This window comes from Bubalus bubalis, chromosome 5 (assembly GCF_019923935.1).
Source record: "Bubalus bubalis isolate 160015118507 breed Murrah chromosome 5, NDDB_SH_1, whole genome shotgun sequence".
NCBI lineage: Eukaryota > Metazoa > Chordata > Mammalia > Artiodactyla > Bovidae > Bubalus > Bubalus bubalis.
The window spans coordinates 62207678-62221676 of record NC_059161.1 but is presented as its reverse complement, the minus strand read 5'-3'; the positions used below and the strand labels follow the sequence as shown (position 1 = coordinate 62221676).

At 36.8% G+C, this 13999-nt stretch overlaps 1 protein-coding gene across 1 annotated transcript in view; it reads right to left on the bottom strand.

The window, feature by feature from the left end:
* The window catches only part of USH2A (usherin), a 940802-nt gene that overhangs the window by 147981 nt on the left and 778822 nt on the right, over positions 1 to 13999 (bottom strand). Inside the window, exons 61-62 of the mRNA XM_044943197.2 lie at positions 3959 to 4117; positions 2420 to 2582 (exon numbers count right to left, since the gene is read on the bottom strand). Coding sequence (XP_044799132.2) covers positions 2420 to 2582; positions 3959 to 4117 — 322 coding nt within the window. The remainder of the gene's footprint in view (positions 1 to 2419; positions 2583 to 3958; positions 4118 to 13999) is intronic.

The following is a 13999-nucleotide window of genomic DNA, read 5'->3' as shown; positions in this document are numbered from 1 at the left end:
CCCAGAATGAAAAAGAACTATGTGTCTACATTCTATTTCAGTCCTTACAAATTTCTGATTTTTTTTTTTTTGCAGCTATCTAAGAAAAATTTGATATTGTTGTTGTCTAAGCACATTTAAACTTCAGCTGAAATAACTGCCAAGTGATTCATGCCTATGTAGGTGAACATAACGATTGTATCTGAAGCCCCAGCGCGCCATTTTCATTTCACTTTAAATAAAAAACAAAATGTATCTATGTCAGTCAGTGCCCTTCTGCTGTACTCAGAGGCATCAAACAGGCTACAATTATGATTGTGAAGTGATTGTGTCACATTGGAGGAAGGTTTATTGCTTTTGAGTCTGGTAGGCAGTAACACATTCTGTTTCATATTACTCTTTATATCATTGTTTGGCTGTGACTAGAATAATCAAATGCCATCAAATGCTGTCAAATTCAATTTACAGTATTTTTCATTGAAGCAGGCTTTCGGCATTATATTTCCTGTTTTCCCTTTCTATAGCTGCCATGGAATAGTCACTGTAATCATGAGCTTTATTTACAAAACCAACAGAGTGAAGCCACATCCTGGTCTATAACCGATACTTTATTTCCCTTTATTCAGAATAGGAATGTGATGTGCTTTTCTCATACAATTAGCATTAAGTAGATGAAAGAAAACTATTCCAAGAGGATGAACATTTTAGAGGCTGCTCTAACGTGCTTAGTGTAAAATGTAAATTCACATTAGCCAGTTTTACATGTTTGTGTGTATTTGAATCAGAAATATTATTCTTCAAATTAATGTTTGCTGAGAGGAAAACATTTTGCTTGCTCATTCTGGGCAATGTCATTTACATATAGAGAAATGCAATAATACTTTCATCTATCACAATCTTCCTACAAACCCAGACATGAAGATTGGTCTAAATCAAAGGGTTTTACCATCTGAAGTTACAAGAGGAGCCTAAACTAAGTTCCACGATGTGTCTAGGGTGCTGGACCAAACAAGGGAGGGCTAGGCTGCAGGAGAGACTAACAAAGGATGCTCAAGTGGGATGGGGATCTGAGAAAACATGTGGGCTTTGTACGCCTGATGTAAAGATGGCTTTTGGAAAGGGGTTTTCATCTGCAAAAGCTTGATGTCTGCCTGTGTCTGTCTTAGAAAGTGTCTTTTCTGTTTCACTGCTATGATCTGAATGAATGTGTTCCCCCAAATTAATATATTGAAATCCTAACCACCCAGGTGGTGATATTAGGAGGTGACTAGGTCATGAGGGTGGAGTCCTCATGCATGGGATTAGTGCCCTGACAAAAGAGTCCCCACAGGACCCCCTGCCACTTTTGCCAGGTGAGGACACAGAGAGAATATGGCCATCTGTGAAGCAGGAAGTGAGCCCGCACCAGAGAGCAAGCCTGCCAGCACCTTGATCTTAAACTTCTTAGCCTCCAGAACCGTGAGAAATAAATATCTGTTGTTTATAAGTCACCCGAGTTATGGTATTTTTGTTACAGCAACCTGAACGGACTAACACAGGCGGCCAGCTCTCAGTGGCGGGTTCTCTGTTCTCATCTCTCTGTTTCTGTTTCACTTTCTCCTTTCCTGCTCTTTCTCTTTCTTCTTCTCTTTCCTTCTCTCTCGGTTATCTATTTCTTTCCTCTCTCTCTCCTCCTCCTCCTATTTATTCACTATATATGTAAAGAAAACATTAATTTAAAACTATGTCCATGTTGATCAAGTGAAAAATGGATCAAGGAGCGCAATGTCCTCAAACCAAACTGCCCAAGGAGTCTCAGTCTCTGTCTCCCCTCACCCTCCTCATTCTCACTCTCACTCTTCTCAATCTCTCTTTCCTTCTCTTCCCTCCCCTTGCTCCTTCCCTCTTTTCTTCATTTTCGGTGGATACACTTAATTGATTACGCACATCATGGTGAAAAGAAGTTGCACGAACACTATCAAGTCAGCCCAGTGGAAGCCTCAAAACAGAAGGAGCCTTGCAGTGTGAGCCCCTCTCTCTGCAAATGAAAAGTGCCATCTTTTGAAGAAGAGAAAAAGCCCTTCCAATCTCACATATTAGGCGGTGAGAAATAACTAGATTTCTTGTCCTAGACCTGGTTCTTCCTCTGGAATGACTATGGTTCTTGGCCACTGAACCTCCAGAGGATGGCTCTAACTGTCCATCAAAGGGTAAGGCTTTGGGGGCTATGAGGTCTCATCTTTCAAAGAGGCTCAAACAAAAACCTCACATATTAGTTGTAGCTTTTCCCCCTTTGATAATGTGTAAAAGTATCCAGTACCAATTTTAGTTTCCAGTAGGTGCTCAAAACACATGAATTCCATTCATTCCCTTATGGAAATAGAAAACATATTTGAGTCTACAGTACTGGAATAGTACACAATCTTAAATAGTTAACAATAATAGTAATAGTCAATGTTACCTGTGAATAAAGTAGTTGATGATGACTCCATTTGGTTTTTTAGGTGGCATCCATTTAACCTCTATGCAAGCTGACCCCAGTGCCTTAAGAATAGGGGAATTTAGATCCATGGGGGCAGCTTCAGCTGTTTTGGCAAACATCCTACTGCTAACTCCACAACCTCCTTGAAAAAAAACAATACCTTTAGTAATTTGTCAAGTAAGAAAAAGAGCTACATGTACACACAGAAGGGTAGGAATACCATGAAAATCATTGTATCTGAAATTTTGTATACACAGTTCTACACATACTTTAGCATTTACATCTCTACAGGATTTGAATATTTAAATAAGAAATGATTTTTGGAAAATCCATTAACTAACATTTTTGCATAGGCACAGACAATAAAGTTTATACCTTGAACTGAGTTTTCTCTAGTTTACTGCAGTTATTTTAGCCAGAAAGTGAAAATATGATTAAAGAAAGTGTATGTGTGACCTGCTCTTAATAATAATATCTTATTTTGCCAATATTTAAAAATGATCATTCTCTTGACACACAGAAGTCAAATAATGCATTGGAAGGATATGGTTTCAAATTCACAGGATACACAGAGATGCAGAAAGTGATTTTGCTTTTAAATCAAGAAAACTTTAATTTACAGCCATTTCCTTGTGGATTAGCTGAAGATTGGAGCAAGGGAAACAATACTTTCCAAAACAGAATGTCTTGGTCTGATTTATAGAGAAAAGCGGGCAAACTGACTCAGTTTTGGAAATGAAGCATAGCAAAATCACAGACCCCTAGTTCTAACTAACTCCACGGGAAATAGTATTCATTTGGAGACAAAAGTTCCTAAGGACAGGAGTTTCATGTTGAGCATAAGATTGGTAAATTTCCTTAATCTAAGTTGAAGCAACTTGTTTTGAGTTACACCTTTTTTCTCTTAGCAGTTGGGTATTACATATTCTATAACACTTGGAAGGATGAAGGCAGTGAGTGGGGCTCTTCCTCAAGACCATACAGGTAGATGACGATTTTACTGACCACTAGCTGAAGCCATGAAACTCAAGGTGACAGTTTAGGTTCAAGAGACAGTTATCAGGGAAGCAGTGTAAAATATGTTGAGATTCATTTGAGTGTAACTCAACTGCTTAATAATGTCTCCTTTCCTCCTACCTCACCCCTAAATAAAACTGAAATACAGCCAAGGTGAGGACATTCCCTAGGAGACTTTTGCAATGCCTATTTTGTTTTATATTACCCATGGTTTCTTTATGTGAGCTAGGTGTTTTTCTTTTAAAAGGCCTTATAAAACAAGACTTTGCAAAACCACCACTTTCATATATTTAAATATTCATGATTTAATGTGCAGAAATGCATAATTCTTCACTCAATGCAGGGCTCTGATTTTTTCTGAGTACAAAGTCCAGTACAAATAAGAAATGGAATGTTAGTCTTTGTATTTGGATTGAGAATCTGTTCCTTTTTATTGAAAAAAATTTTAAATGAAATTCTTTTTTTATAAAAACCCTGGGGAAGTGTCTGAAGGACTTTCACCTTTTTGGCATGCTTGTATCCTTATCTCATACTGTGTGAATGGAGCCAAGTTTTCCAGAAGGGTGGATTGATGACGACCAACAGAGGAGATCAGAGGTGTTGCGCTTCCAGCATTGAGTAAGACGTTGTACTCCACAGGCACTCTGGGGACAAGGGTCCCTTTAAAGAGAGAGAGCAAAACACATGTTTCTCTGTGTGGTCAACAAATGGTCAACAAACGTTCATCTTTTAGGAACAGTGTATATCTAAAATTTTATACTTCAAGGTATACTAATGCTTAATATAGCAATTAATAATCACAATTGGAAAATATTGGAGTGCTTATTCTAAAAGTAAGAAATGTTTATGATCTAGTTTCAAAGCCAAATGAAATATAACAATTCTATTCAACGATATACTCTATAGGCAAATAAAAACAAAGGCATGTTTCAAGGCAAATACATACAAGGCGCTTAGAAATGATGCTGTATTTTTCCTAGGTTTACTTACTCTTAAAGTACATAAAAAACCCCACCAGTTTTGCTTGTGACAATAATTTTTCTGCTAGCATTGGGTATGCATCTCATCTGACACAGATCCTTGACATAATAGCCCATAAAGTATCCAAATCACAGTCTACCTAGAGAATTCCCAGTGCATTAATTATAGAGTCAGGACAGTCCGCTCTGTCAGTGAGACGCATGAACCTAAATATATATGAAATTTGGGTTTAAAAACTGTCATTTTTCACAATGCCTCCTAAAGAATGGAGGTCTTATCAGTTTAGCCTCTTCACAGCCTAGTCACAGAATTAAATGCTTGTAAGTTTTATTTGGTCATGAACAACATGCACACTTTTTAAAGGAGAGGATATGAGCCTTGAATGAAGAATATAATGAAGCTTCCCACCAAAGTTTCTCATTGATTTGCTAGCTTCTAACATATGTGGGCTTCATCACTTACCTTTGTAGTACTTAAATAAGTTTCTCTGCTACAGAGACAAGGAAATCCATAGCATAGGATTCAATAACCCATGAGAGATGAGGTCTAAAGAATTAAATGTGGTTTTGCTTTTTGTAGCTACAGCTCCAATAGATGAGGGGCAGAAGAGTGAGCAGAAACCAGAGGTGTTCAGGACTTTATGTAGGATAGATTAAAATAAGGAGTCTCTGAAGGAAATATTGATCAGAATCGGAAGGATTGATCAATCGGTTCCTTTGGGAAGGTGCCAGATGGTGCTGAATTTGGCAACTGAGACTGAGAACTTCAAGTTTAGAGCATCCCAATTAAATTGATGTTTTTGTCCTTCTAGCTTAACTTCTATTATTGTATGATCAATTCCTAAATTCCTATCTCTGACTTTATATTTATCCTGCATTGTGGATTTGTATTTTGAACACTCTACTTCACAGAGACCTCAATCTCAAGGTCTAAAAAAGAATTACACTATTTTCCACTCCCAAATGTGTTCTTCTTCCTGGGTTTTCTCTCCCCATTTCCCTATACCAGAAGCCTTAGAGTAAGACTCTTAAAAGTAGACCCTGCTTTCTCCACTCTCAAATTCAAGTGAGCCACTCTATTTTATCTTTTATTTCTTCCAGAAGTTTTGGTTTTATATGCAATCAGCAACACAAGACTCTGCAGGTGTTAACATGATCTAACTTACATTTTAGGAAGAGAGCACTGCTGGCAAGTCAACGATGGATAGAAAACACGTGGACCAGGAGGAAGAGCTATCAGTTTGAAAGTCATGGCACGGTTGTAGAAACAACACAAACAAAAACAGCATTTCACTGCGTTCCTGTCTTATGTCAGGTATCAGATATTATCTTCTTTAATATCACTAGAAAGTCAACTTCATACAATTGGGGATTATGTTCTCCTCTTCAAGGTAGTTCCAATGCTTACATTTGAGTACAGACTGGTAGCTCAAATGTTGATTGAATGAATGAATGAAACCAGAAGACAATATTGTAAGGTAAATATTACTACCATTTTTTAAAAATAAGACAACTCGGGCTCATAGGAGAAACTTGTTACAGATATCACATAGATTAATAGAGGCAGCAAAACTTGAACTCAGGCCCATTTGAGACCAAAGCTTATCTCTCTGTATTTATGCTGTCTCTTGATAAAAGACTTGGATTAGGACAATCAGAGGAAAAAGTGAAACGATAATTTTGAGAGAACACGTAGACAGGCAGAACAAGTCTTGGAGACAGATGAGATACAGGGGCAAAAGTGAAGGAGGAGTCAGAATTACCACTGACAGAACAAAATTATAGGTGAAGATGAAAAGTTCTGAAGAGCAGATTTCCCAAACTGGGACACATATATCCTGGACATTTGTGGACTTTTATCAAAGTATTTTTGGAGACAAGGACAAACATGTCTCTCTTTCCCCAACTAGTTTTGACTTGTAGAATTTGTGAAACACATAACTCCCCTCCCCCATAACACTAGGGAAAACCAGCAGAACCCCACTATTTCTGTTCACAAAAATGAGTATGGATTTTTCTCCCTAAAATGCACAAAATTAGAAAATTATATGTGCAAGTGAGTGATGAGAACTGTACTAAATTGTTTTGAATATATAGTCACTTCAGAGTGAACTAACCGCACACCAGCAGAAAAAGTTTATCTGGGCAAAACCAGTGTGTTGAACATGTATAAATACTATTTGTGGTGCAAACATCATTTAATTTTTGTCACTTACTATTGCTTTAAAATGATTCATCATGTGTAATCTTCCCCAGACATGGGATAAAAAGCAGACTGGGACCATGATGTTGAGTCTCAAGTAACAGAAAATTCTACATTTTTTTTTTCAGATATCACAGCAAAGATTAATACCTAGAAAATTTAAGTAAATTCATTTTCTCTTTAATGGAATTGTGAGTACATGTAATGAGCTCATTTAGAAGATATTCTTCAAGGCCTCATTCTTAACTGCAAGACAAAATTGGGAATGCTTTTCCTTCTCCCAGTAAGACTGCTATAATTAAAACAAAGTTAGAGAGTTGGATGAAGTGAGTTGATTACAGGGAGCATTGGAGGCTCTAAGTTCACTAACGGATGAGAAAAACTTAAGAACTGTATTAGAGGTAAAATAAAAGAGCAATCTAATCAGGGTTTTCTTTTTCTCTACTAAAGATGATCTTTGGGGATTACTGCTCCAAGTAGTAAAAGAGATTGACGAGTGAGTCAGGGACTGTCTCAGTTTGCAATTTGACCTTCAGCAGAATATATGGTTATGGAAATATCCCTCCAGAAGGTCTTGGAAGGTCACAGCATCCTGCCTCAGATTTGGGAATTTCTCCTTATTGTTGCCCTAAAGTAGTTTGTAAGGCAGTGGGAGAAAAGGTTGCTGTTTGTGCACACGTATTTATGACAAAATGAAGAGAGGAAGAACTGCCTGGACATTGAGCTGTTATTGGGGTTGGCTCTCTTCAGATTGACTTAACATCCACAAATATAACAGCATATTATGATTTAGCTAAAGAGATTATCAATAGAAGAAAAGGGTAGAAAATGTACCCCTGAATGATAAATTCCACAATACATTGGTTTTTGGATGTAGACAAACACATTGGAATTCGTCAAATTTGCATGAAATTTTAAGATAAAAAGCAAGACCTTAAAATAATTTACAAGGTTATGGTGACGGCTTCAGGTTTTTTCAAACCTCCTCAGATTACATGTTTATTCTGTCTTCTCTGATCCTAGGATGGATCTTGTGGAAAAGTCTGACAAACACATTTTGGAAAATATACTATAATTCTTGATGAACTAGATAAACCACAGGATGGAGTCGGATCAAATCCCTCTTCTACTTTGCTTATTCCCCGGTAAATTCTCCATCCTCTGCGGACACCAGTCTCTTCATCTGTAGACTGATGACACTAATAGCCACCTCATACAGAATGAAAGGATTGATTAAAAATGTATTGAAAACATTTTAGTTCATTACCACAACACAGAAAGTGCTGAGTAAATGACAGACATCTCTATAAAACAAAATGAAATTGAGCAAAATGGGAAAAAATGACCCCATAGCTATGACACTGTTTCCATGTGCCCACAAACACTGCTGAACCCGTCTTTTAGATAAAGCACTTATTCCAATTACAAATCAATGTTATATTGAATATAGTGATTATCGTTATAACAAAAGTTGGTTATCTAGTTTTATTTTTTACGTATACTTGGATATGTAAAAGTTGCAGCCTGTGAAGAAATCCTAGTCTTTATTCTTAGCAGTAATTTAGACTGGTCTTTTGTTCAATTCGTCTGAGGTTTCACCTTATTATATGTCTGTAGTTGGTATCTTCTGGTCTGCTTCCAGTATCTTCTCCTAAAAGATAGGACTCCTAGGACGTCAGGGAACAAAACTGTACTTACACCACATTTCAAATACAGACATAATCTTGATCATGGCTGGTCAAAGCGTGTATCCAGAAAATGCATTTTTCATGTCTTGGTTAATCAGAAATAAATGTCCTTTAAATACACCTGTAAGGTGTTGAAACAGAAAATGCTGCTTGAAGCTGTGAACATATCAAACACTGACATGCACTTATTTAGCAAAGAGGGCCCCCTCCACTGTCATAATTTATAGGACAGTGACGTGAAAGCCTCCTGTGTTCCTGCAAACCCTAGACCATCTGCAATGAGTCTGAAATGACCTAGCCCCCTGGTATTCTGACGACTGAATGAAATGAAATGGTCATATTTGTTAAAGTCAGGTGGCAAGCCACACGGCTTGGTTAGTTCCTGAGTTCATAAATTTATGTCAGAGCAAGAGGAGCAGCGGAAACTCATGTGAACCAATTTACCCTAAGTGCAAATGGCAGTTTTGTTATTTGGTGTCAAAGTTACCAGTCGCACGATGACAAGCTGCCATAACACATTTTCTTGTTCACTAAAGAACAAAGATTTCGTTGGTTAATATTCCTTGCAAGGCTCCTTTTCATAATTTACAACAACTAGATGCTGATAGGTTATTTAACATTTATGAAGTTAAGATGTAATCAGAAAAACCCTGATTATCTTTACAAATAAAAAAGTTAAATTATTCAACTTTTTTTTTTCCTCTGTGGCTTCATTTCACAGCAGGTGCATACTTTACAATGGGACAAGTCAATCAAATAATCCTTTTTTAAAATCTTTTTTTAGGAGCTGGAGCAAGAACAATTCTAAGAGGGAAACTATTGGTTTGATAGTCGCATTTGCTTCAAACCACAGGCTGTGCTTAACATAATTCTTTTAACAAATTAGCGGCATGTCTCCTTTGTAGAGATGTGGGTATGTTGGTAATTTCCTTTGGGGGCCATGGAAGTGAAACTAGACCCTCTTAAACACACATCCATACCAACTGCATGGAAATTTTACATAGTTGTTTGTATAATTTTATACCTTTTCTGTTCAACTAGATGGTAGAGTTTTTGACAAGAGGGACAATATCTCACTGCTTCTTTTTTTAAACTCAAAATGTCTAGAATCATGCCTGGCACCCCCCAGAGAGGGGCTTAGTAAACATCGTCACATTTGCTGAAATGAATAGATGAATCAATCTACTCAAATGTAAATGAATTACATCCTGTGAAATTTTAAGCTGCAAATAACATGATCCTACTGGGTTACTGGATGAACTGCCCCTGAACCACTTTGTCTTCATATATGCTTGCTGTATCTACGGCAATAGTTTTTTCAGTTTTGAACTGGATCGTGGTAGAATACAGAAGAAAATAATTTGCTTTACACACTGTTTAGGTAGAAAAATAGTGTAAAAATATGGAATAGTGTGTTTGCTCAAAGAATTTGGAGTGAAATTTATTGCTAGTTGGCTCTGACACCTATGTGATGAATCACCTAGAGAAAAGCTTTCAGCACCGAAATTAACTTTTCTCATTAGCAACAAAGGGAGAACGTTGGGTGTACCACAAGTTGTAATGAACATTAAATGAGATACGCGTTAATCTCTTCGAAAATGCCAAGCACACATTAGAACTCAAAAAGGTAAGATAAATTTACTAAACATCAAAAGCAAAGGCAATGAAAGCAAAAATAAACAGATGGGACTACATCAAACTAAGGAGCTTCTGCACAGCAAAGGAAACCATTAATAGAATGAAAAGACAACCTATGGAATAAGAGCAAATATTTGCAAACCACATATCTAACGAGGGATTAAATATCCAAAGTATACGAGGAACCCATACAATCCAATAGTAAAAAATTTATAACTCAATTACAAAATGGACAAAGGACCTGAAAAGACATTTTTCCAAGGAAGATATACAAATGGGCAATAGGTACATGAAAAGGTGCTCACCATCAATAATCAGTGGGTAAATGCAAATCAAAACCACAATGAGATATCATTTCACACCTGTTAGGATCTCTGTTATCGAAAAAGATAGGGGATCACAAACGCTGGTAAGGATGTAGAGAAAACGGAAACCTGTACACTGTGGTTGGGAATGTAAACTGATACAGCCACTATGGAAAACAGCATGGAGGTATCTCAAAAAAAAAAAAAAATTAAAAGCAGAACTACTACGTGATCTGGCAATTCAACTTCTGGGTACATATTCCAAGTAAATGAGATCATTATCTCAAAGAGACAAGTGCACTGCTGCGTCCACCGCAGCATTATTCATGATAGCCAAGGTATAGAAACAACCGAAATGTCCATTAATGGATGAACAGATCAAGAAAATATGATATACACACAATGGAACAGATTTAAGATTGGAATACTGTTCAATCTTAAAAAAGGAAAGCCTGCTGTTTGCTACAACCTGGATAAAACTAGAGGATATCAAGTGATATAGCCAGACGGAGACAGACAAATACTGAATAGTATCACTTATACATGGACTCATTTTTAAAGAAAGCTGAACCCATAGAAATAGAATAAATGGTGGTTGCCAGGGGTTGAGAGGATGGGTGAAATAAGGAGAAGTTAGTAAATTTTGCATACTTTCAGTTATAAGATGAATAAGGTCTGAGGACTGACTGTAAAACATGGTGACTATATAGATGATAATACTGTATTGTGCAGATATGCAGATGACACCACCCTTAGGGCAGAGTGTGAAGAAGATCTAAAGAGCCTCTTGATGAAAGTGAAAGAGAAGAGTGAAAAAGTTGGCTTAAAGCTCAACATTCAGAAAACTAAGATCATGGCATCTGGTCCCATCACTTCATGGCAAATAGATGGGGAAACAGTGACAGAGTTTATTTTCACGGGCTCCAAATTGCTGCTATGAAATTAAAAGGCACTTGCTCCTTGGAAGTTATGACCAACCTCAACAGCATATTAAAAAGCAGAGACATTGCTTTGCCAACAAAGGTCCGTCTAGTCAAGGCTGTGGTTTTTCCAGTAGTCATGTATGGATGTGAGACTTGGGACTATAAAGAAAGCTGAGCGCTGAAGAATTGATGCCTTTGAACTGTGGTGTTGGAGAAGACTCTTGAGAGTCCCTTGGACTGCAAGGAGGTCGAACCAGTCCATCTTAAAGGAAATCAGTCCTGAATATTCACTGGAAGAACTGATGTTGAAGCTGAAAATCTAATACTTTGGCCACCTGATGCGAAGAGCTGACTTATTTGAAAAGACCCTGATGCTGGGAAAGATTGAAGGCAGGAGGAGAGGGAGATGACAGAGGATGAGATGGTTGGATGGCATCACCGACTCAATGGACATGAGTTGGAATAAACTCTGGGAGTTGGTGATGGATAAGCAGGCCTGGAGTGCTGCAGTCCATGGGGTTGCAAAGAGTAGGACACGACTGAGTGACTGAACTAACTGTATTACGCAACTGAAATTTGCTAAGAGAACAGAACTTGTGTTCTCACCAAGTGAAAAAAAAAAAAAAAAAAAGGAAAGGAAAAATGAGAGAATATATGAGATAATGAATGTGTTAATTAAATTAATGGTAGAAATAGTTTCACAATGTACACTTATATAAAATGATAACATCATACACTTTAAATTACTACCATTTGTTAATTATACTCAGTAAAACTGAAAAAAAGATAGGTAAATTAATACACAAAATAAACTACAAATTATTGCAATGATTTTACCTTTTTTTCTGAAACTCAGCACTACTTGCCACTTGTCTATGGCACACATAAGAAGTTTGAAACAGCTGCCAGTGTTGAATTATCCCGATTAATGTGACATGAATACTTTAAAAAGTCTTATGCCAATTTGACTTTAAATGGACAGTATCTGATATAATACACTGCATTGATGAGTTCACTGGACACCAAGATGTTTAATGTCTACAGAGAGGCCAATAGCTATCCCTTAATTAAAACTTGATTAATAAAAATCATTTATATTCCTAAGCAATATTAATTTAAATGATTTCTCAGTAGAAGAACTGGCAACAGAGGTAATGGGCTAAGAGATAAATGTGAAAGGAAAGGCACCAGTATTTCAATATTATGCATCAAGCCTAAATAACTCATTATCTTTAGTGAGAAAAAGCGGATGTTGGATCCAATGACATTGTTAATTAAAAGATGATTAAGGGCTAGGATAGTTCAAAACAGAGTCATCACCTTGATAAATTAGAAAGTCCCATTATTACCTTCAGAGTTTAAATAATTTTGAATGTTTGGATTCTGAAATGGTAGGGATGCTTAGCTCAATTTTTAATCTTAGTAAATCATTCGTGTCCTGTAAAGTATTTTCTACTTCGTTTTCTATATTAAGGTAACATATATCCTTTTTCATCTTTAATATAAATGTTTAAGTTCTGACCCAAGGTTCAGAATAGGTAAAAGGTGAGAAGAAATGTTTAGGAATAAACTAATCCTGTTTATGCTACCTGTAGATTCAAGTAAGAATGGCCAGCACAGAGCCAGTGCCCACTGAACATGGATTTCTATAGGAAAACAAGTGTCTGAATAATTTTAAATGGCAGAAAATCTAAAATTTATTTATATTTCCCTGAATGATAAATTTTAGGTTTTCTCACCATTTTCTTTCATTATCAATTCAGCAAATATTTTATAAGGATATGTTGTTTGCATGTCATCTAACTTGAAGATACAAATGGTGTACAAAAAAGTGGAAATCCTCTAGAGTTTGGAGGGTTTTGATAATCTTACTACTAACATTCATCAAGTAATATATGAGATAAAACGAACCAGGATTTATCTGGGAGGTTAAGAGAATGTCTTTTGTTGTTGTTTAGTCACTAAGTTGTATCCGACTCTTTTGCGAACCCATGGACTCTAGCCCGCCAGGCCCCTCTGTCCAAGGGATTTTCCAGGCAAAAATATTGGAGTGGGTTGCCATTTCCTTCTCCAGGGAATGATGATATTACTTGTTTTCCAAGGTTTGCATGAGAATCATAGTAAGGCAGGGAAAGTGCTTATCAAAGTGTTTGGCATAAACTAGGAATTTAACAAATGGCAAATATAAACATGTAATGTTAATGAATATGTATGATACTTGCCATCATTACCACAATTTCTCTCCCTTTGAATATTCTCATATATTTTCTGGGCTGTACCCTTTTACTATTAATAATAGGGCTTATAATAATAATACTATTTATAGATAGCATAATAATACAATTTATACATATCATTGAAATAATAACATGTAAACTGAGCGCCCACTTAATTGCCAAAGTCATTTTTTGTTGCCAGGCAACCACAGAGACTTTTTCTTCCCGGCAACTTACCTATGTAAGGTTACTCCATCTTTACTGACCCAAAAAAGTATGTGAAAAAATCAGTTAAGTTAACCATGAATTTGGCTTTGGACATTCAAGGGAAACTGGTCTAATTCACATTTTCAGAGTTTTATTGTAACTGATCACTTTTGCCTGATGTGGGTGATCCATGGTTACTACACTTGGAGCACATCACAGTGACCTACGCAGGGGTCTCCAACCTCTAGGCTGCAGACTGGCACATCTTGTCAGATTAGCAGTGGCATTAGATAAGAAATAAAGTGTACAATGTGCTTCGAGATGGCGCTAGTGGTTAAAAAACCTGCCTGCCAATGCAAGAGAACTAAGAGACATGGGTTCA